Source organism: Pelodiscus sinensis, chromosome 16, assembly GCF_049634645.1.
Source record: "Pelodiscus sinensis isolate JC-2024 chromosome 16, ASM4963464v1, whole genome shotgun sequence".
Lineage (NCBI taxonomy): Eukaryota > Metazoa > Chordata > Testudines > Trionychidae > Pelodiscus > Pelodiscus sinensis.
Genome location: NC_134726.1, coordinates 32,800,092 through 32,823,005, shown reverse-complemented (window position 1 = coordinate 32,823,005; position 22,914 = coordinate 32,800,092). Strand labels below are relative to the sequence as shown.

At 42.8% G+C, this 22,914-nt stretch overlaps 1 protein-coding gene across 3 annotated transcripts in view; it reads right to left on the bottom strand.

The window, feature by feature from the left end:
• Positions 1–2,057: 2,057 nt before the first annotated feature.
• USP22 (ubiquitin specific peptidase 22) overlaps positions 2,058–22,914 on the bottom strand; it is a 205,709-nt gene continuing 184,852 nt past the window's right edge. For all 3 annotated transcript variants that reach the window (XM_075899711.1, XM_075899712.1, XM_014575259.3), the window contains 7 exons: positions 22,452–22,557; positions 19,282–19,440; positions 15,455–15,581; positions 12,678–12,769; positions 11,094–11,156; positions 8,239–8,388; positions 2,058–2,664 (listed from right to left, as the gene is read on the bottom strand). In XM_075899711.1, coding sequence (XP_075755826.1) covers positions 2,622–2,664; positions 8,239–8,388; positions 11,094–11,156; positions 12,678–12,769; positions 15,455–15,581; positions 19,282–19,440; positions 22,452–22,557 — 740 coding nt within the window. In that variant the 3' untranslated portion in view covers positions 2,058–2,621. The remainder of the gene's footprint in view (positions 2,665–8,238; positions 8,389–11,093; positions 11,157–12,677; positions 12,770–15,454; positions 15,582–19,281; positions 19,441–22,451; positions 22,558–22,914) is intronic.

The window sequence follows — 22,914 nt, the reverse complement described above, 5'->3', positions numbered from 1 at the left end:
AAAGGAAGAAAGAGGATTCCCTCTTCCCTCAATAACTAGGATTCAGTCCCATGATTTAGTATTGCTAAAGGAGCCTCAAGCCTTTCAGTACAGGATACAGAGGTCAATGTTACAGAAGAAAACTGCTTTTCATATGCCTCACATTCTAGGCTCATAAGCAGAAACAGAGCAGCGGAAGCCAGTGAAGATCCATTAATGCAGAGGATGGTTCTTTCCCAGTGTGGGAGAGAAAAAGTGTAGCGGGGTGGTTTGCGGGGCTGGACTTGTCACAACAATCACTGTGGCTGGGAACAATAAGCTCCAGCAGGCCAGTACAAATAGAATTCATTTGTTTGACTTTCAACAGTTCTGGCTATCACAAAGCAAGTCGACTAATTGTGCAGTAATGTGTGAACGCCACACGGGGGTGCCAATTCTTCAGTAACATAGCAGGGTGGCGGTTTGAATTGCATCAGTAAACACAGGCTGGGGAATAGTGAAAGGCTGATTCTTGCCTTCAACTGCAAGCTTACTGCATTATTAAAAGATAGCAGGAAGCCGTTGTCAAGCGCCTACACAACGCCACACAGCCTGGCAGGGAGGGATCTTCCTTTAGAATCAGTGTGCCATCCACCTGTTGCTCTAGCAGACTCTCAATTGCGACATTAATTTAAACTCTGCAGTAGCCAAGTATTATCTTTACCAAATCAAGGCAGAAGTATTCTGAGTTTGTGCAGTGGGGAAGATAGGTTAAGAAACCCTAGAAAAATACTCACCATGCAGGAATCGTACTGCCTAGCTGCCCCAATCGTCACAATCTCTGTGCACTTACAGCAGCAAGGTGCTCATTCCAGAAACTGCTTTACATGTTCTCCTCCCCCATGTCTTCCAGGAAACAGTTCCAGACACTCCACATCTGCCTTAAGCAGGCAGACACCTGCAAGTTGCCTCTAGGGCATAAGGATTGGTCGAACCCTTTTTAAATTTCACCCTCCAGTCCTGACCCAGCCTCTGGAAAGGAGAATATTTGCTACTACAATCAAAGCAGGACCGCTTAAGCATGGATGCAGAAACAGACGACCTTCTCAGTGTGACCCTTACACAAAAAAATACAATGGCTAATAGACTAACATTTGCAAATTCTTCATGAGTAAGAAGCAGTAGCAACTGAAAAACCATTTTTTTTCCTTTTTGAGCTCTGCTTTCTGAGGGGCTAAGAGGTGAATAAACCCCTTCCCGTGGACTGAAATTCAATCTATAGCCTTGCTTCCTGGGAATAAAACATACAGAGCATGCCGAGTTACAGCCAGTGTCTAGACAGGCAAATGGGCTGCTCTTAACAGAGGGGAAGGGAACAGAAATATATTTGTGACAAAACAGAAGCCAGCCTGCACACCGGCTGCAAAGAGTTAAGGACATAAATAAGGATGGGATTCCAAAGGGGAGGGGAGTCTGTAAGGAGTTAACAAATGTGGGAGGAGACATGGGACCAATAAAAGCATAGCACATACCAGGAAAATGCTTTGTTTACTTTAAAGCTTAGCATACTGCAGAAGTACTCAATAGCTGCACATCTATGCCTCCATATTGCACCCAGCAGCAGCCATGGCTAGCAGATGGCAGATTTTCAATACCAACATTCTGCCAAATGCTCTCTCGTTTTGAGGGGGCTTGGCAGAACTGGGGAAAGACACAAAACCAGCATCAAACAACAAAACCGGTGAGTTTAAGAAATCAAACTTATTGACAACATTTTTTTAAAAAAAGAACCAAGACCACTTTTACAGTATAAACACGCCAATTCATTCATTTTACTGATGATTCCATTTATGAATTTCATTCTCGTGAAAAAAAGGGAAAAAAAGGAAAAAAATTAAGAAAATAGCTATTTATAGAAAAACAAAACAAAACAAAACAAAGGGCTCAAACAGAAAAGAATCTGTGCAGATGCTTTGATGAGGAGTCTGATGGCAGATTACCACCTGTGCAGAAGGCATGCTTGAAAACCTGTCTCAGTACTGTAGCTTCAGTTCCACAATCCAGGATTTCTTTTACTTTTGTCGAAAAAAAGAGCCTAATAGTTTCATACTGTATTTATTTAATAACTAAAATTCACAAATAAAAAGATACTTGCAAAGTCCTTTAGTTGCGTCATCCCCGCCTCCTCCACTTTACTGCTTTCAGACCCATATGCATCAAAAATGGGCTTGGATTTTTAATAACTGTTATATGATTGGTCAGTTGGAGCTGAAGCACCAATGGAGAAGATGCTTTATGGAGATGATGGCACACCCCCTTGCCTTCCCACACACTTTTTCAGAGGAACACAGGAGATGTACCAGTGCCCGGACTCCTCTGCTCCCATTTCCCCCACCCAGAACATGCCTCATTTTATATTTCTGCTCTTACGTGACTGACTGTAGCCTCTTTTTCCCCCCCTTTCTGTCCTTGCGGGACTGCATACACGTAGGGCATTGTTCATTTCTTACTCCGCCAGGCTGTGAGCCAGTGTCAAGTAGGTCCTGTTACAGCTCAGTGCTAGTTGTTTAATGGGTCTTTTCATTTCAGGTAGGTTTGTGTGTCATTTCAGAAGGCTTGCTTATTTTCTTCCTTTCATTTATCGGACAAGCTGCTGGATAAGGCTACTCGTATTCCAGGAACTGTTTGTGATAGAACAGCAAATATCTGCAAAAAGGAAGACATAACACTACTTTAACCTCAAGCTGCACTTTACAGATTTGTGATCCTAAATGCCAATCCAGCCACGATAAAAACAAGTACAAGGGTCAGACTGTGAAGAGCTTCAAAAAGATCTTACCGAATTAAGTGACTGGGCAACAAAATGGCAAATGAAATTTAATGTTGATAAATGTAAAGCAATGCACATTGGAAAAAATAATCCCAACTATACATACAATATGATGGGGACTAATTTGGCTACAACTACTCAAGAGAGAGATCTTGGAGTCACTGTGGATAGTTCTCTGAAAACATCCACTTGGTGTGCAGCGGCAGTCAAAAAGCAAATAGAATGTTAGGAATCATTAAAAAAGGGATAGAAAATAAGACAGAAAATATCTTATTGCCTCTCTATAAAACCATGGTATGCCCACATCTTGAATACTGTGTACAGATGTGGTCGCCTCATCTCAAAAAAAAGATATATTGGCATGGAAAAAGGATCAGAAAAGAGCAACAAAAATTATTAGCGGTTTGGAATGGGTTCCAAATGAAGAGAGATTAAAAAGACTTGGACTTTTCAGCTTAGACAAGAGAAGACTGAGGGGGGATATGATAGAGAACTATAAAATCTTGACTGGTGTGGTGTGCAACCTTTTTGTTGCATTAATTAAAAAAAGGTGAATAAGAAAAAGTTATTTACTTATTCCCACAATATAAGAACTAGAGGTCAACAAATTGAAGTAATAGGCAGCAGAGTTTAAAACAAACAAAAGGAAGTTTTTCTTCACTCAGCACAGAGTCAGCCTCTGGAACTCCTTGCCAGAGGATGTGGTAAAGGCTGGGATTTTAACAGGGTTCAAAAAAAGAGCCTGATAAATTCATGGAGATTAGGTCCATCAATGGCTATTAGCCAGGATGGATAGGAATGATGTCCCGAGCCTCTGTTTGTCTGGAAATGGGTGTCAGGGGAGGGGTCACATGATGATTACCTGCTGTGTTCCCTCTCTCTGGGGCATCTGGTATTGGCCACTGTCGGCAGACAGGATACCGGGCTAGATGGACTGTTGGTCTGACCCAGTATGGCCATTCTTATGTTCTTCTGACTATTAGTGCTATTTTTCTTTGAAACTGAGAGAATTCAGGTAAGTGTACTAGTTTCCTAGGATGACCGTGAAAAGCACTTTTGAAATCTCCAGATTATGAGGTGCTACAGAATGATTATCGTCTTGCATTTCCCTACTCCAAGGGAATTGTCCCTCTCCTTCCACAGGTAGAGAGGTCCAGTCAGAGCCATCATTTATCTGAACAAGGAGAAAATGGACAGGACTTCCCTCACAGTCAGCCGGTGCTGTATTTTACTCAGCTGGAAAAGCCACTGGAATGCTATAAACCACCTCCTCTCCCCTTCCATTGGCAACTGCCTCCGCAAATGCTACTTGTTTCCTACTGAAGGAAAATAAACTCTTCTGCTCTACTGACCTTTTTGTTGCAATAATTAAAATAATTTACAATGAAAAGTCAAATATTGTAGAAGAGATGCACATTGCCAGGACGAAGAGCAGAAAAGGAAAACAGGAAAACCTATTAAAAATTCCAAACTGAGCTGCCTGCACTTCTGCAGCAATCAAAGGAAATGTCAGGTATAATTAAAACTAGAAGAGAACAGATTTGATCTTTCCAGCAGAAACCCATGGCTGGAAATGCCAGAATGGAGGCGACTGCAGATTTTAAATGATTTTTTCTTGAAACAGAACCCAATCCCTGCTGCTTGTCAAATGACAAACATGTGAATCTTGCAGAAATAACGGCTCTACGTAGCATCCGCAGTGCACATTTGAGGGATGTGATTAATGTGGAATTACAAATTTGAATTACATCATTAAGGGGGGATATGATAGAGGCCTATAAAATAATGAAAGGTGTGGAAAAAGTGAATAGAGAAGAGTTATCTCCTCTTTCCTGCAATATAAAAACCGGGACAGGGGGAAAAGAGGGTCCGCCTGATGAAATTAACAAGCAACAGGGAAACAAGGGGTAGTACTTTTTTCCACACAATGAACAATTAACATATAGAATTCATTGCCATGGATGCTATAAAGTTCAGAAAACAAAAACCTAGATACGTTCATGGAGCATAAGTCCATCTATGGCTATTAGGCAAGATGGTCTGGGGATGTAACCTCATGCTTGGAACGACCCTAAACCCCTGATTTGCTAGAAGCAAAAGATGAGGTGGATAGCTCTCAAAATTGCCCTATTCTGTGCATTCCTCCTGAAACATGTGGCACTGCCTGCTCTTACAGACAGGATACCATGCTAGATGGACCACTGGTCTGGTCTAGAATGGCAGTACAGGCAGTCCCCGAGTTACGCGGATCCGACTTTTTCCGCAGTTACAAACGGGGTTTGCTCCGCGTCTCCCTGGTCTGCTGGAGACCAGCAGACCAGGGAGACAGGGAGCAAAGCCTCGGAGGACGCCGGTAGCGGACAGCCCAGACGCCCCGCGGCTGTCCCGCTGCCGGCGTCCTCAGAGGCTTTGCTCCCCGTCTACCTGGTCTGCTGGAGACCAGCAGACCAGGGAGACGGAGCAAAGGCGCGGAGCACGCGGGCAGCAGGACAGCCGCGGCGCGTCTGGGCTGTCCCGCTGCCCCCGTGCTCCGTGGCTTTGCTCTGGACGCCTGTGGTACAGCACCTGGGGCACTGCCGGTTGGTCCCGTAGCACCGCTCTGGGTGCTACTGGACCAACCCGGCAGCACCCCAGCTGCTCTGCCCCAGGCATCCTGATTCAGCCACTGCTGGTCAGTTTCAGCAGCGGCTGACTTGGGGACGCCTGGGGCAGAGCAGCTTGGGTGCTGCTGGATTGGTCTAGTAGCGCCGAGGAGCGGCGCTATTGGAGCAACCCAGCAGCACCCAAGCTGCTCTGCCTCAGGCGTCCCCAAGTCAGCCGCTGCTGAAACTGACCAGCGCTGACTACAGGAAGCCCGAAGCAGAGTTGTTCTGCCCCGGGCTTCCTGGAATCAGCCGCTGATCAGTTTCAGCAGTAGCTGACTTGGGGATGCCTGGGGTTCTTAAGTTGAATCTGTATGTAAGAACTGGCGTCCAGATTCAGCCTGTTGAAACTGATCTGCGGCTGATTCCAGGAAGCCCGGGGCAGAGCAACTCTGCCTCGGGCTTCCTGTAGTCAGCCGCTGGTCAGTTTCAGCAGCGACTGAATCTGGATGCCAGTTCCGACTTACATACAGATTCAACTTAAGAACAAACAGTTCCTATCTTGTATGTAACCCGGGGACTGCCTGTACTTATATACCAAGTTAAAACAATTAATTAAAAGTATTACAGATTGAACCTCTCTGGTGTGGCACCCTTAGGTGCCAAACCAAGGAATTTGTCAGTCCAAAAGAAAACAATATTGTCTAGCAGCATTACCAATACTTCCACTGCTAATGGGGCTCTCAGAAGACATTTTGGGGTAAATTAATGCTAGTTAACAGCACAGAACTCAGAGCCACAACTGGTGGCTATAAATCAACTTTATGGGACCATGGGAAATTTGGTCACACCCATGAGAAGTGGACATCGGGCTAACTAAAATCATGCTGGACCATGGATGGTGCCAGACAAGTGTGATATAATCTGTGCTTCTATATAACTGCCTCTTTTACCCTCCTGCTTTTTTGTGCTTCTCAATGTTTTCTTGCTTTTCTTCAGTTGCTCACACTTCTCACCTAGGCAAGGTGCTAACAGTAGGTTCTCAAGACTTTTGCACCATGAGGTTCTCGCTAGGGACCTAGATGGCTTATATCAATGTACTGTCTGATCAGTCGGAGAGCACCCTACGAACCCCTTCCACTGGCAGGAGTTTGAAGTGGCCTTCCTGATGTGTGAGGGACTAAGTGAAGGGAGGAAAACAGATAGAGCACCTGTCCTGTTTGTGCCCTTTCAAGTCCCAGAGACCCTGCACACCTGGGTGCCAATAATATACAACATGGGGTGATGTGAAGAAGAGTTTGAGGCTGGCCTTAGCATCTCAGTCATTATACTTCTGGAATGAACAGAACCAAAAGAGAATAAATAAGGGGGAAATGAGTCCAGAAAGACTCAAAAATAAGAGGAAGAAATGGCAGATGACATGTACAACAAAAAACTAGCCCCCTCCCCCGGCTCATTTTTTTTTTTTTTTTTAGAATGAACTTTTCTTCTATGAAGTATTTCTAATAGGGAAGTACAGGGGACTAAGAAAAAAAAACCATGACAAAAGAAGCAGAGAGGGCCGTGAGTTGCTTTCCAAGCCTACTGCTCCCCAAGAGTGAAGGGTCAAAGGGCAGTTCTCAACAACACACACACATTCTTCCTTGTATCAGTATCTAGCACTTGTAGGACACTAGCACACAGAGGTCAAACCAGGATCACGGCCCCACTGGACTTGACTTTGTACAAACATGTACCAAGCAGAGACCCTGCCCAGCTTTCAATCCAATGTAAGACTAGATGCAATAAGTGGGTGCCGCAAACTAATGGAAGAAAAAGGGTGGATACCAGATACACTGTGCTAGGAAGCATCTGGTTATGTATGTAGACACAGAAATATCAATCGTAATTTTGGCTAATTAACCAGTGATTAGATATAGCCTGTTTTATAAATTACCCCAGAGGAGAAAGTCTACTATAATATAGAATTCTGAGTGATGGTCCTTAACTAGATGATCCATATGGTTATGGATGACCAGTAGGATTCTCTCAATCCCAACTACAATGTGAATTCATAATACACATATTCAACAATGAAAGTAACGTGTAAAAGCCTATCACACACCCATACCTGTGGCTAACAGGACTGTGATGAAAAACATTAGAAAACTATGAGTGATCCTTAGCATCTTAGAGACTAACAAAAAATATACACAATATCGTGAGCTTTCCTGGGCACAACCCTACTTTTTCAGATGAGTAGAGCAAGAGGCACAGAGAGGCCAATATATAAAGCAGAAAAAAAGGAGAAGGGGAGGAGGAAAAAAAATGCTGTCAATTATTGTGTCCATGACTATAGTGTTTTTTTACTTCCTTCTCCTCTTTTTTTGGTTTATATTTTTGGGTTTCTGTGCTGCTGCTCTGTGCCTCTTGCTCCACTCATCTGAAGAAGTGGGTTGTGCCCATGAAAGCTCATGATACTGAATTTTTTGTTAGTCCCTAAAGTGCTACTGAACCATTTGTTGTTTCTTACATTTTTTTAAAATTACACACTAACAAGGCTACTCCCTGAGGATTATGATGAGATAGATATTACCGCAGCCTACTGGATTAGCCAGGAGGTGGGTGGACATCCCAGAAACTAATTATCTTGCACAGCAGCACAACACACTGCTAACTTGTCTTCTCCAGTTTAAAAACTCCCAGTAGGTTAGACTAGCTTTCTGAAGCACTGCTAAGTGATCAGTCTGGAGAGAAATTGTTCTATATGGTGAAAATCTTATCACTGAAAGAAATAAAGTTCACCCACCAATAGGTGGCCCTTTATTAATGATAAAGCCGTGCCCCTCACCCACTTTTCTTCTCATATCCTTTTTGTTCACAACCTACCCTTCACTGTCTAGTACATCCTTAATGCTAGCCTTGGTGATGATGGCATCATCACATTTGAACCACTGGTCCTTGTGTTGCCGGATGAAGCTGGTATAGTGCCCACTCTCCAAGGTTCCTTGGTGATTAACTACTGCAAACAAGGAATACCTGGTGGAGAAAAGATAGTTAATGAACTCTTGGATCAAAAGAAAAAAAATGTGACCTTCTTAGTGGGGTAGAAGTTTGTGACTGTCTGTATTTGAGCATAAAGAACGGACACCATATTTAATCTCTGTTCCACCAGGGCTTGATACTAGTTGGGGATGGGGCAGGTTTTTCTCTCCACCATCTTGCTATTGCCTCTAGCTGCCTGATTTACTACAACTATCAGTTTTACAGTAGGAACCTTTGCTCACATTTGAATAGTAATGGATTTTTTTAAATAAGTAGATTAACATTATTCATTCATAGATACTTGGCTTATGAAGCCAGAAAGGATACTGTGATCACCCAGTAGGACCTGTATAACACAGGCCATAAAACCTGCTTGGATTAATTCCTGATTGCTTGAGAGGACCTATTTTAGAAAAATATCCAATCTTCAGTTAAAAATTTCCAGCAACGGAGAATCTTGTACAGTCTTTAGTAAATTGTTCCAATAATGAATTACTCTTGCTGTGAAAAACGTGGGCCTTATTTCTGATTTGAATTTGTCAAGCTTCAACTTCAAGCCACTAGATCTTGTTATATTTTATTTTGTCTGCTAGACTGAAGAGCTCTCTATTATTATATTTCTGTTTCCCATGAAGACATTTACAGAGTGTGATCAAGCCACTGCAGAACCTCTTTGTTAAACTGAAGAGACTGAGCTCGGAGTCTACCAAAATAAGGCAGGTTTTATAATTGAAATCAATCATTCTTGCAGTTCTTCTCTGACTCCTCTCCAATTTCTCAACAACTTTTTTGAATTGTGGCTACTAGAGCCGGACAGTATTCTAGCAGTGGTCAACACAACTGCCAGATAAAGAGGTTATAGAATTTCCTTAATTCTATTCAATATTTCCCGGTGGAAATCCAAAGATTGTATTTAGCCCCTCTGGCCACAACTCTGCACTGACTGCTTATGTACAGCTGTTCACCCACAAAAATGCCCCAAGTATTTTTCCAATCCATTTCTTCCCAGGATAGATCCCTCTATTGTGTAAGTTGGCTTACATTCTTTGTTCCTAAATATTATATACATTTACATTTAGCTGTGCTAAAATATATTGTTTGTTTGCATCCAGCTTACCATACAATCCAGGTCACTGTGTTAGTGACTTGTCCTCCTCATTGTTACCCCTTTCCCCATCTTTGTCTCACCTGCAAACTTTATCAGTGAGGATTTTATGATTCCTTCCAGGTCACTGAAAAAATACTAAATAATGTACTGCCAGCTATTAATCCCTGCAGGACCCTACTAGAAACACATCAGCTCAATGGTTCCCCATTTACAATCAACAACCAGTTTTTGATCCACGTAAGATGTGCCTTATTCTAGTTTCTTAATCAAAATGCTAGGAAGCATCTGGCTATGTATGTAGACACAGAAATATCAACCGTAATTTTGGCTAATTAACCAGTGATTAGATATAGCCTGTTTTATAAATTACCCCAGAGGAGAAAGTCTACTATAATATAGAATTCTGAGTGATGGTGCTTAACTAGATGATCCATATGGTTATGGATGACCAGTAGGATTCTCTCAATCCCAACTACAATGTGAATTCATAATTCACATATTCAACAATGAAAGTAGCTTACAGTACCAAGTCAAATGACTTAAAACTTCTGTAAGTATTTTAGATCGTCGCTATTACTTTTACCAACAAAGCTTTTAATCTCATCTCATCCTTAATAGCAATAAAGAAGTTAGGTTGATAAGATATATTTTCTGTAAACTTATGTTAATTGTAGGGATGTAAGTGACCAGTCAACTAGTCGCTTCTCCCCCTCCTCCACTGCCTCTGTATCAGAGACAGCGAGAGGGTGGAGGGACCAGGAGCCGGGGCTGGGCTGGCTTAAAAGCCAGGTCCCTCCAGTACATCTCTGCAGGGGGGTCTTGGGGCTGTGGCAGGAGAGGCAGAGGCGCAGCGGGAAATGGTGTGAAGCAGTCCCCACTTGCACCGGTTCGACTGCTATGCCTCTGCCTTTGAAATGTAGCAAAAGCCCCGTGGGCAGCTCTTACATTTAAAAGGCAGAGGAGCAGTCAGAATAGTGAGCAGCCAGAGGAGCAGCCAGAATAGCCACCCCTTATCGACTAATCAATGGAAATTCCATTGACTACTCGATTAGCTGATTAGTCAAAATTTAACATCCTTAGTTAATTGACATTAATTACATTAGCTTCCTTAAATTCTTGATTAACCTAGTCCTGCATTAGCCATTCCATGTTTTTACCTGGGATTGATGTTAGGGTGACAGGGATAACATCTGCTTGGGTTTTCCCATTTATCCTTTTTAATATTAGCACAACATGTGTTTACTCCCAGTCCTCTGGAACTTCCCCAGTAATGTGAGTTGCACCAGTCAGTTGTCATCAACAGAGGAGTGTTTAAAGAAAAAGCATTCCCTTTCATCCTTTGCCAATGACGTTTAACTCCTTCCCTGCACTACTGCTGGTGTTAATACTAGCAAGGCAATAGCTTAGCTGCTCAGGGATCTGAACAGCTAAGTAAAGGTGCAATATAAGCTTTATTCTGACACGAAACGGAATTACTGTGCTGTAACACATGGCAATGCTTGAGCACTGCAGGACATAGAGCAGATTCTACATCACACTGCAAAAGTCAGCCACCTTGCCCAATAGGAGAGTACGGGAAGGCATCACTTACTTATTATCATTGTTTAGACTATCCGTCGGCTGCTGGTACTGTCCATTCATTCTGCTCTCTTTGCTGTAACAAAAACACACAAGAATCCAATCACTCCAAAGCAGTGGCTTTCCAAAGGGAGGCAGTGGGTTGTACATGGCAGAGAGCCTGCATGCTACCTCCAGGGGCAAGTGCAACGATCTTTATTGGCGAAAGAGGACTGCTGACTATGGTATTACAGATACTATATTTGTGCTCACAGCAATGCTGTCTAGGAATGCAATTTCTGCTCCTAAGGCCCCAATTCTGTAAACACACACATGCTTAAGTCACAACTTCCCATCCCCACATTTTAAGTTTAAGAGGAGATTAATTTGCTTCTTAACTCTGAACAAAATATAGTTACATTAACTTCGAACACCTATGGATCCATCACCATTCCTTTAACTTGTGAGTTTACTTTGTGTTTCTGATTACAGCAATAGAATTACCTTCCTGGTTTCATAAGTTGATGAAATTCTGATTACAGAGCCCCCTGCTACCAGAAAAAAATTATCCTGATGTCATAGCAGCTATATTTCTTCATACCTGAAACCTTTCATCAGCACCCAGTTATTTTATCCACAGAGGGCTAACCAGAGACTAGCAGGAAAGCCTCAAATACTCTGGAATGTATTGATATAAACTAACCTCTGATATCACACAGGCAATTTAGTGGAGGCTTGGAACTGTCCCTCTTTCTTGGCAGAAATAACTACGTTTGTCTGCAGTAAATAATTTTGAAATTGTTATTAAAACTGTACCAATATAGATCCTGAATTTAAGAGATGCGTAATTTTTGGGCTTTTGGTATAGTTATGATTTATGTAACAGTGATTTATGTAGTACTAGTTTAATTAGAAATGACACGAAGTAGAATACTTGATAGGAATTTAGTATCTCAGTTCACTAACTGAATTTTATGTAAAAATCCTTCCATAAGGATTTTGTTTTTGTGACTGAGATTTGAATAAAAAAAATTAGTCTTACATTGACTGGAGATGTTTACTATCTAAAATGCTAAAAGCAGATACAGTCCTAGTTAACAGTATTTTAATTGGGCTTATAGTTTTTGATTCATGTATACAGTGGCTGAGGAAGCCTTTATGTAAAAAGGGCAAGGAAGATTTTCTGCACATTTTTGTAACATTAAAAATATTCAGAATGTTAAGTCCGATCTTCCCTGACTGCGCTGAAGAACGTACTTAGTGGCAAGGGCACGATGTGGGATCTCTAGCATTTTGAACAAAGGACGTCCTTGTTAATTATTTACCTTTGAAGTTAAATAGGCATTAGCAGAAAACTAAACTTTAAATAGTCTGAATAAGACCTTTTTTAAATACATGGCCTGAATTGGTTTAACTAAAATTGGTTTTAAAATGAATTTAGTTAACTCAATGCAAACCCTTTCACGGACATATTTACATAGGTATATCTGTATTTACACTGTTATATACACTGTGTCACAGCCCTGGCTCAAAGGATAATCCATCTTCACAACATGCATGTGCAAGATTGGTATCCAGACTAATCTACCCTCTGGGAGATTTTTAACACCGTACATACCTGGAAGCCATAAATGGCGTCATGTCCAACTCCAGCGGAAAGGAGACATACGTAGTGATCTTTCGCCTCAGTTTGGCTGAGTGTTCAAACCGCTGAAGACAGAAAGTGGAAGTTCCTTTTAGAGAACAGACTCTGATTTCCTTTTCTTGTATATCTTACATGTTGGGCAAGGTGAGATGAAAGGGAAATACAGAGACGGGCACACAACAACATGAGGATGTGAATAAACTAAGTATATTTCTGGTAGCTTTCATGTATTGATTAGATCAGTATATGTAAGTGCTAAGAAATTTTCCAAGAAATTCCTAATTCCTGGCAGGAAGGGGGAAAACCAAAACATACAACTTAGAATGGTGAGACTCACCTAGGGAAAAATCTTATTAATTGGGGGCAAGTTTATACTGTAGTCTCAAACAGTAAGGTGCAGTGTGTGATAGGCACAATACAAACATTGTCCCTGTTTTAAAGAGGTTACACATCTGCAGTAAAACTGGTGATTAGACAAATGCTATCATGGACAGATATGCTTTTAAGGATTCTGCTATCTGACTGGTGTATGTAATCTACTAACATCAACAAGGCAAGAAGTCAAGTGACTGGCATTGTCATGTGTTATCCCTGCACACAAGCACTAAATCAAAATAAGGAACAAATGGAAGCTAAAATTAAAAAACAACAACTCCTTTCTCCAAAAGAGAGATGAATTTGTGAAACATGTCATACTTTCATCACCCTTTCTATAGAATTGGAGAAAGGAACAAAATAGTAGAATGAGATGAATGAGTTTCTATTTAAAGAAGACCTCTTTCCCCATTTCTCAGTACTCCTGTCCTATTTACTCTCTTTGCTAATTATTCTTTTTTTGGTAGTGCCATAATCCCTTAGCCAGAGAACAGGATGTCAAAAACTCAGACTTCTGCCCTTTTGATTCTCTGATCCTCTTTCTGATTGCATTATCAACACTGTAAGAACAAATGTCCTTTATGAAGAAATTGAAATTAGTTAAACCATATTAAATACCTTGTAATTTATCATTACAACAGCTATTGGGATTGAGCAGTATTGGTACAGTGCTTTGATGCATGAAATGTTGTATCTTAACTTTTACCAGACAGGACAAGATGGCTTCCAAAGAGCACTTATTTTCAAAACCTTCTATCACCACGGCTACACAAATGCTAAACTGTACTAAAACCTCTTTTTTATATTGTCACTCACGCTGCCTTGCCCTGAAGCAGTCTCACCTTCTTTCAACTTTGCTAAGGAAAACAAGTAAGAGACGTTCATGGCCTGCATTTACTGCCTGCTTTCTTGTCCTTCACAGTCATACTGCTTACAGTTAAAGTCACAAACAGCAGCTGAGTGACCACCTATGACACCATCTACCATTGAGATGGGCAAGATCAGCCTATGGACCTCATCCAGCCCACCAAGCCTCTGGGTCCAGACCATGAGCCACCGAGACCCTCATGCACAGAGCAGCCCTACACTGCTTTAAGCGGCTGGCTGCTCCCTGGGGTTCTCTGCTCCAGGCACCTGGAGGAGGGGAAGGATTCATGCACTGCTCCCACCCTCTAGCAAAATCTCTCTGCTCCTATTAGTTGGAAACCCCTGCCTTGGGGTCCTGCAAGGCTGCTGGCTGGAAGCAGTGTAGGTAAGTGCCTCCTGGCCAAAGCCTGTCTCTGATATCTCAGCCCCCACCTCACCCCAGATCATCACCCAAACCCTTTGCATTCCCCTCTCCCAATTCACAACTCCCTCCCAGACCCTGAACTCCCTTCTACATCCCTACCCCAGGCCAATACGCCTCTCCTACAACCATACCCTCTCCCCAGTCCTGCACCCCAATCTCCTGTCCCAGATCACAACCCCCTCCTTCACCCAAACTCACTCTCAGGCCCCACATCCTCTCCTGCATCCCAGCCCCCAACCCCAAGCTCTCTGCTACACCTAGGGTTGCCAGGTGTCCAGTTTTGAACCGGACAGTCCAGTATTTTAGCTTTCTGTTCAGGAAACAAATTGAAAAAATATAAATGAGAAAAAAGAAATGGCCGGTATTTTCTAAATAAGATGTAATGTGGACTGTGGTGTAATGTCAAATGTGTCCGGTATTTTTGTTGAAACCATCTGGCAACCCTATCTGTACCCAACCTTTCATCCTAGACCCAGCATCTCTCCTCTACAAAAGTACAGCCCTTGACTGCTTACCAAAATCTTGCTGAGGTTCCCCCCACCCACCCAATCAAAAATTACTGCCCAACCCTGATCACCATCAAAGATTCCGACATCAATAGTGGGTTGAAATGCTAAAAGCCATCACAGTTTGATCTTGAGACAAACAGTTAGAATGTTACAGGAAACTTTTGCATTGTGGCCCCATAACTTCGGAATGCTTTCCTTTCAAAACACAGAGTGCCTCTGGCATCCTTCCAGCTGAAGCGTAGGGTATTTTTGTTGTCACTCTCATTCTATGTGGCTTGTGGGTAGTAGCTCTATTGTACAGGGGGAATAAGTGCCACTAGGGATTTGGTTTTGTTTGGCTCAGAAATATTCTATTTCGAAAGGCACTCGGAGACAAATGAGCAAGGCTGCATTATACGTATAATCATAATGTCCTTAAACCAAAATCTAACTGCGCAAGCCAGCTGTCCTTATAAGTAATATATTGTAACATTAATTTAAACAAAGTTACAGGTAGCTGAGATCTACAGAAACCCAACTCGTCTCCTGGAGCAGAGTCGATGTTCTTTCATCCACCTGTCCTTTTCTGAACTTACTTTGAGATGAAAACAGGCCACAATGGGTAATTTCTTCATAGTGAGTTGTTTGGTAGATTCCTGGTAGCTATGGCAACCACTACATTTGATTTTGGCACTGCTTCCTAGATGTTCTGGCCTTGTAAACCTGAAAAATATTAAGAAATGAAAGGATGCATAATACTAGCAAATTATTTTCAATGCATCTTGAAAACAGTTTTCATTTCCACTTGTAAGATAAATTTACGGCTTCTCTCAGGAAAGCCAGAGGTGACTGGTTGCCCCGTTCTCCACATTGTAAGAGCCACTGAAAACCATGCACATAGTGCATATTTATAATATGTTGTAGAAAGACTAGGAAACTGAGCACAGAGCAGAGTCATCAGCTATTATACAAGGTAAGCACAAGCTCTGTATTCAGATATTTGTACCCAGAGAGCAGATGCTCCCCCGTTTTTTGCAAGATAAATAAGAATTTAAAAAGCTATCAATATAGGAGAATCCTGTTTCGATTTCCAGCTCAGATATTTATATTTGCTTCCACTTGGGTAGCAAGTTGCCCTGAAATGCATCAGTAGCAGAGAAAGGAGAATAAATATTTGCTCATCCACCAGAACAGACCAGCTCATTTTGAGGCAGATTGTGCCGATCTTTGAATTTCAAAATAAAAAACATGGACATGGTAATTCTGAAGCAAAGCCAGATGCTTGCGGAGCTCAGTTACATGCGTGTCCAGCTCATAGGCTGGGGTCAGAGCTCTGGAGGGAGCGAGAAAGATTTGCATGCAGAATTCTGTCAAAGTCAAGTTACTGACAACTAAATATTAGCTTTTAAAATCTAAGCACTGCCAGCTTGTTACTAAAATCAGGTGGAAAGGCCTGGATTACATCCACGTAATGGGGTTCAAGAAATTGTTAGAAGATGGGACAATACCTAAAGTAAACCGCCAGACACCACAAAGACAGGTGGGCAACCTGTGGTCCACTGAGGTTCTGTGTGTGACCTGTGAGATATTTTACCACCATTGCCAACGTGCAGAGTTGTCAGATTCTGTTGGTTTCTGTCCACACAGTTTTTTTTCCCTACCAGGATTACCAAAGCGACACGCATGTAAAGCAAAGGCACATTAAGTGACGTGCATGCTGATTGCACATAACATGGACTATAAGAGCCAAGTACTCCCTCTGCATCCAATCAAAGCGCTGATTCAGTTCAGTCAGTACCCCATAAATTCAGATTACACAAGTGCAGTTAGCAAAACTACACTATCCCGGGAGACTGTCTTGGTTACAACTATCTTGCAGTCCACGGAGATGAAGGAGGGCCACTCATGCGGTCCCACTCACTAGCCTACGTTGCTGGCATAGAAACACTCTAAAACAAAAATAGTCAAACTCTGGGACTCCTGATATTAAATCTGCTCAAGAAGACTAGGAGGACTGACTTTTAGTTATTCTTCAAAATTTAAACTCTCAAGCTATATGAATATTCCTCTTTCTCTACTAATGTTGGTTTAAAGTTATTGACTCTTCTTGTGATAACACATATTGAAGTATAATTGGGCATGTAGATTACTACAGACCTGACACATTTACGTGCTTATTGGTACTGCTTCTAATCAGTGATCCATCTCATTCTGCTTCAGGCAACTGACTTCCTGTACTAAATAGGGATGAAAGAGGGTTACCTGCAGCAGTTACACTCTTCATAGGGCTGCAATGTGTAACTGATATAATTTCTAATTGGTTGCATGGTTAATTTTTTTTTTAGATTTTTACATTCCCAGTACTAACTTAGCACTGATTGTCTTGATCAAGAAAGACATATTTCCTTTTCTCATCTGACTAATACCTCTAGCTCCTCCTCCTCGGCTTTCATTAGAAACGTCACATAATCTCCCGCCAGGAAGAGCCTCCATATTGCTGGCCTTTGCCACTTTTCTACTCAGCCCATTTTCTTCCTTACAGATAGCTGCAACGTGAAACAATTACTTCTATGCAGACGCCACCCAACTGTGTATCTGCCCGGCCTCATTCTTTGCTGCTCTACCTTGCCTATCAGTATGCAGCTGGATCAGAACCTATATCCTTGCTTCAATAAAATTCTCTCCTTGGTACAAAAGAGTTATCATATTATTTCAACTTTGATACCAAAGCCAGAATTCTGAGAATCATAAGACTCAGCGGGTTGGAAGAGACCTAAGAAGGTCATCAAGTCCAATCCCCTGCTCAAAGCAGGCCCAACCCCAACTAAATCGACCCAGCTAGGGCTTTGTCAAGCTGGGATTTAAAAACCTCTAGGGCTGGAGATTCCACCCCCTCCCTAGGGAACCCAACCCAGTGCTTCCCCACTCTCCTAGCAAAGCAGTTTTTACTACTGTCCAACCAAAATCTCCCCCACTGTGAGACTACTGCTTCTCATTCTGTCATCTGTCACTACTTAAATGTCATCTTAGTGGCATCTTTCAGCCTGAACATTTTTCCTTCCACATGGCCTTTTTTCTGTAATTCTACTTATCACCCCTAGAACATCACCAGACTTTACCCATGCTTGTCTGGCTTTTGCCTCCGTAGAACTCTTTATTCACACATTAGTCAAGTCACCTTGCAGTTGTACCACTACTCTGGTTTTATTGAATTGGCAATTTCTAAAACTCCAGGAAGTTTAGAATTCTGGAGAACTATAAAAGCACTCTCATAATCCAGGAAGCTAGAACAGTGGCACCTGGATCTTCAGTCACTGTGGCTGGCTCTCTATCTTTCTATGGCTGTGTCTATATTGGCACGATCTTTTGCTGCTTTTGCGCAAAAACTTGCTGCCTGTCTACAGTGGCAGCAAGTTCTTGCACAAGAACACTGACATTCTAACGTATGAAATCAGGGCTTCTTGCGCCAGAACTCTGATGCGCCCGCTCAGGAATAAGCCCTCTTGCGCAAGAGCTCTTCCAGAAAAGGCCAGTTAGACAGGCAACATGAATTTCTTGTGCAAGAAAGCCCTATGGCTAAAATGGCCATCAGAGCTTTCTTGCGCAAGAGAGCATCTACACTGGAATGGATGCTCTTGCGCAAAAGCACATCTCTTGGGCAAAGGCACATGCCAGTGTAGACGCTCTCTTCTGGAAGAGTTTTTGCACAAGAACTCTTCCACAAAAGAATTCTTGCGCAAAATCATGCCAGTGTAGACGTAGCCTATATGTCTGATTCAAAATTGCACCCAGTTTTGAGAACTCCATTAATTTTTCTTCCCCTCTCTCCCATGGCTATTTTACAGCTTTCTCTGTGAGTCCACTTGTGTGTGTCTACCTTACAGCAGAGTGTGTATCACGCCTAACAAGGCGATATGCTCTATGTTAACAGTAAATGTACAACTCACTGGGCTGGGAAGCTTCTCTCAGGAGCTTGTCCAACTATTTTAAGCCTCAGGAGGCTGAAACAGTAGGGATGTTAGACAGCGGATAATAGAATAGTCGAGTGACCGCATGAATTCTTAGTGCTTAGTTGACTTTTCTATAGTCCCCGGGGGCAGCAGCCAGTGCACTCCTGGCCCCACTCCCAGGGAGCCTAGTGCCATCCCATGCTGCTGCCTCTTTTTTCTCATAGAATACAACCAATAGATAATCAGATAGCAACTGCTTGGGGTCACAATTTGTAAAGCTATCAAAACCAACCAAGAAACCCACACCAGGCACAACAAAATGAAGTACGTTAGGTGTTACAAAATGGCCGAGGAATACCGCTGTGGTAAAACGCTGCTAGTTTGCTTTGCTCATCACTATTAGTTCTTTTGTGGACAGCAGAAGGGAGCAGGATTATTTCCCCTATCTCCGTTCTGTTCACTACATTTTGTACCTTCGCAAGCAGTCCGTGAGCGTGGTGGTGCCTGATACATGGCTTTCCCCATTCACCACACTGCCATCACTGCCTGGGCTCAGTGGCCAGAATGGTGTAGAGGAGCCTGGCAAATCCAAACTGATGTCCCAGAACGGATCTATCGTTGTGGAAACACCACTAGGAAAAAGAAAGGAGTTTAGTATTTTACCCAAGGAGTAACAGTCCAAAACACATGACTTACTATATGGCATAAACTAGACATTTCATGGAAAAGGCAACCAGTTGCATACTTCATCCCTTTAGGACACTGAGACTCTGTGAAGTATATATGACAAAGCAGCTGAACTCAGTACTGTATTTATATAGCCAATTTCATTCATAGAGATTCATTTAAAAACACAAAGAAAACCACAGATTTTAGTCTCAGGCTACATCTATGCTGCAAGATCTTCTGGCAAAAAATATGCTAATGCAGGACTCATTTGCATGAGTCATGATCTAATTAGCATATTTTCTGCCACTTCTTTTCGCTTAAGGGTTTTTTGCGCAAAAAGAAGCAGTGTGGACTTTTTTTGCGCTGCCACCCCCCCGTCCACACAGCTTCTTTTTGCGCAAAAAGAAACGGCAGGAAATATGATAATGAGATTGCGACTCATGCAAATGAATCCTGCATTAGCATATTTTTGGCCGGAAGATCTCGCAGCGTAGATGACGTCTCAGAAGAGTAGCTGTTTTAGTCTGTATTTGCAAAACCAGTAAGGTGTGGCACCTTAAAGGCTCAAATTTATTTGGACATAAGCTTTTGTGAGTAAAACCCACTTTGTCAGATGCATAGATTTTAGGAAATGTATTGCAGGTTTTCAATGCAGGATACAAATTTGCTACAGTCTAAAACTTAATGGAGTTCAGTGATTGAGAACCAACTGGTTAGGGTTTCTCCAAGGTGCATCCTCGGATGAAAGTGCTACGGTATTCCTAAGTTTAACTGCTGCATTAGCTGTGTTCAGATAAAAACAAAAAACAACCCCTCCCAATACTCTTCATATGCAATGGTATGCTAGTTGGAACTAGGGTTCAAACAACAATCTGCCACTTCACTTGGAAAATGAGACCGTAAGAGAATACCAGAAATTCCATTATATTCCTGCTCATGTTTCTCTACAAGTCAGTGGTAGACAGACCCAGTGGCTAGAGATGATTGCAGGGTTTCCTCCGAAAGCTTTAACTTCCATTCCCTTGAACCTTTCCTTCTACAATTCAGATTTGTACATGATTCCTGCTTCCAAATGATAACGTTTTTCGTTCACAGCAGACTATTTTGTACATGCTCTTTATCTGCTCTTCTGGCCACCTCCTTTCCCTAAATCAGAGGTGGGCAATAACTTTCAATGGGAGGGGGGCACTCCAAGATTTTTGGCAAATGCTCAAGGGCTGCATTTCTACCAAGGGAGTCTGGGCTCCGAGAGCTTTGGGGTCTGGGTGCAGAAGGGAGCTCTGGATATGAGACTGGGGTGCAGGAGCAGGTGTGGAGTCTGAGAGGGCGTTTGGGTGGAGGGGATTGTGATCTGGGGCAGAGGCTTGGGGCGCAGAGTCCAGGAGGGTGCAAGAGAGGATTCTGGCCTGAGGGAGGGGCTCTAGGAGGGGGTACAGGGTCTGGGAGGGAGTTGTGACCTGGGTGAAGGGGGTGCAAAGGTTTGGGTGATGGCTTGGGGCAGGTAGTTGGGGGGTGGGGGGGAAGGGAAGAAAGCAGGGGTGCCAGAGGCAGGCTCTGGCTGGGAGGTGCTTATCTAGGCAGCAGCCCTGCAGGAACCCAAGCTGCTCCATGTGGCTCTACTCCAGGAAGTGTGAAGGAGTGTGGGAGAGGGAGGGAGGAGGCTACACTGGCTGCCCCTGACACGAGCAAAATATCTCAGCTGCTACTGGTCGGAAACTGGCCAATGGGTGCAGAGAGATTTTGCTGAGGGCGGGGCAGAGCACAAAGCCTCCCTCCGTGATCCCAGAACAGAGCAGCCTCATTTAAAGCGGCTGCCGCTATACAGGCAGTCCCCGGGTTACATGGATCCGACTTACATCGGATCCCTACTTACAAACGGGGTGAGGCAACCCCGCACTAGCTGCTTCCCCCCAGCAGACCAGGGAGACGCGGAGCTAGCGCCCCCCCCCCCGAGCAGACCAGGGAGACACGGAGCAGCTTTTCTCAGCAGACACCTCAGCTTGAGAATAAAGGACTGAGGGAAGTGAGGTGTGGGAGAATAAAACTGAGCTCTGGAGAAATGTTTGGCTAGAGTTTCCCCTACAATATGTACCAGTTCCGACTTGCATACAAATTCAACTTAAGAACAAACCTACAGTCCCTATCTTGTACGTAACCCGGGGACTGCCTGTACTGTGTTTAAGGGTCCCAGCGAGGCAGCCACAGGCCAAATCCGGTGGCTTTGCGGGCTGATTCCGGCCTGCTGGCAGCCTCTTGCCCACCCTTGCTCTAAATACTATCTCTCTCAGTCTAAAGATCCTAGTTTACAACTTCTCACTTTCATTCAGCTTCTCAGTGCAAGCTGTTCGAAATGTTCAAAAGAAGAAATAGGCCACATGTAGGGACACTAATTTCAAACTGCAAAACTTAATTTTATGCATTGAGCCTCTTGACTTTTTCTTTAACTCCCATCTTGTCTTTGTTAATTTTATTAAAAATTCTGATATCACAAATTATTATTAATCAAGACCAGCTGGATCCAAAAGACAAATACTCACATTTCACACTAGTCCCCATGATACTCAGTTATTCCTACAGCAAGATTTAATTTTACCTTAAGCCAGTCCTCTAGAAACCTTTGCCACCAAAACCTAAGGCTCAGACTAGAAGAAAAATAATAACGTGGCTGCATTCAAGAGCGCTCTTGCTTCAAGACTGGTACAGCTGACTATTCCCTAGGAAAATAAAATTTGCCTCGAAAATCTTTTGAGTATTAATTTTGAAATTAACCAAGTTTTGGTAGCCCAATAACACTTTAACCTAAAATGCAAAATCCCATAAACGTGTGGTATTTTTCCAGGCAGATTTTTCAGTGTATCTTGATCTATGACATTTAGGTGCTGATGCAAGAAAAAAAAAAAGACCCACTTTGGATGCTGAACTGGTGAATCATACCTATCCCTTCTGAGTGCAGAATTAACCAAATTACACTTACTGGCAGACTTGACAAGTGACATCAGACTGCAGTCCGCCTGTGAAGATTTGGTCTATGATGCAGTTACAGTGGTTGGGGTTGTTGGCCTTCTTCCCATTGTCGTCACCTGCAGGAAAACAAATGAAATAGTTGTAAATACATACTTATATGTGCCCAACCAGTTCCTATGGGCAGTGTGGAAGCTCATACCCACTGTATGTTTAAGAAAACCAGGGATCAAGAATGTACCGCTGGTGGAATACAAAATACTGTGTCAAAAAGTTTAAATGCAATTTAATGTTTCAGCAGAGATGAGGCTTTAAGGTAACATGAACAGCCAGCTAATCTCAATTCTACTCTTGAGATAGCCTGCTCTTGCTTTAGAGAAATCTGCTTCACTGGGTCAGGTATGAGGATTGGCTCCAAAGCAAAGAGATGCTGCCAAAGCAGTTAATGCAAATCACTTTTGAAACCCCACTACCAT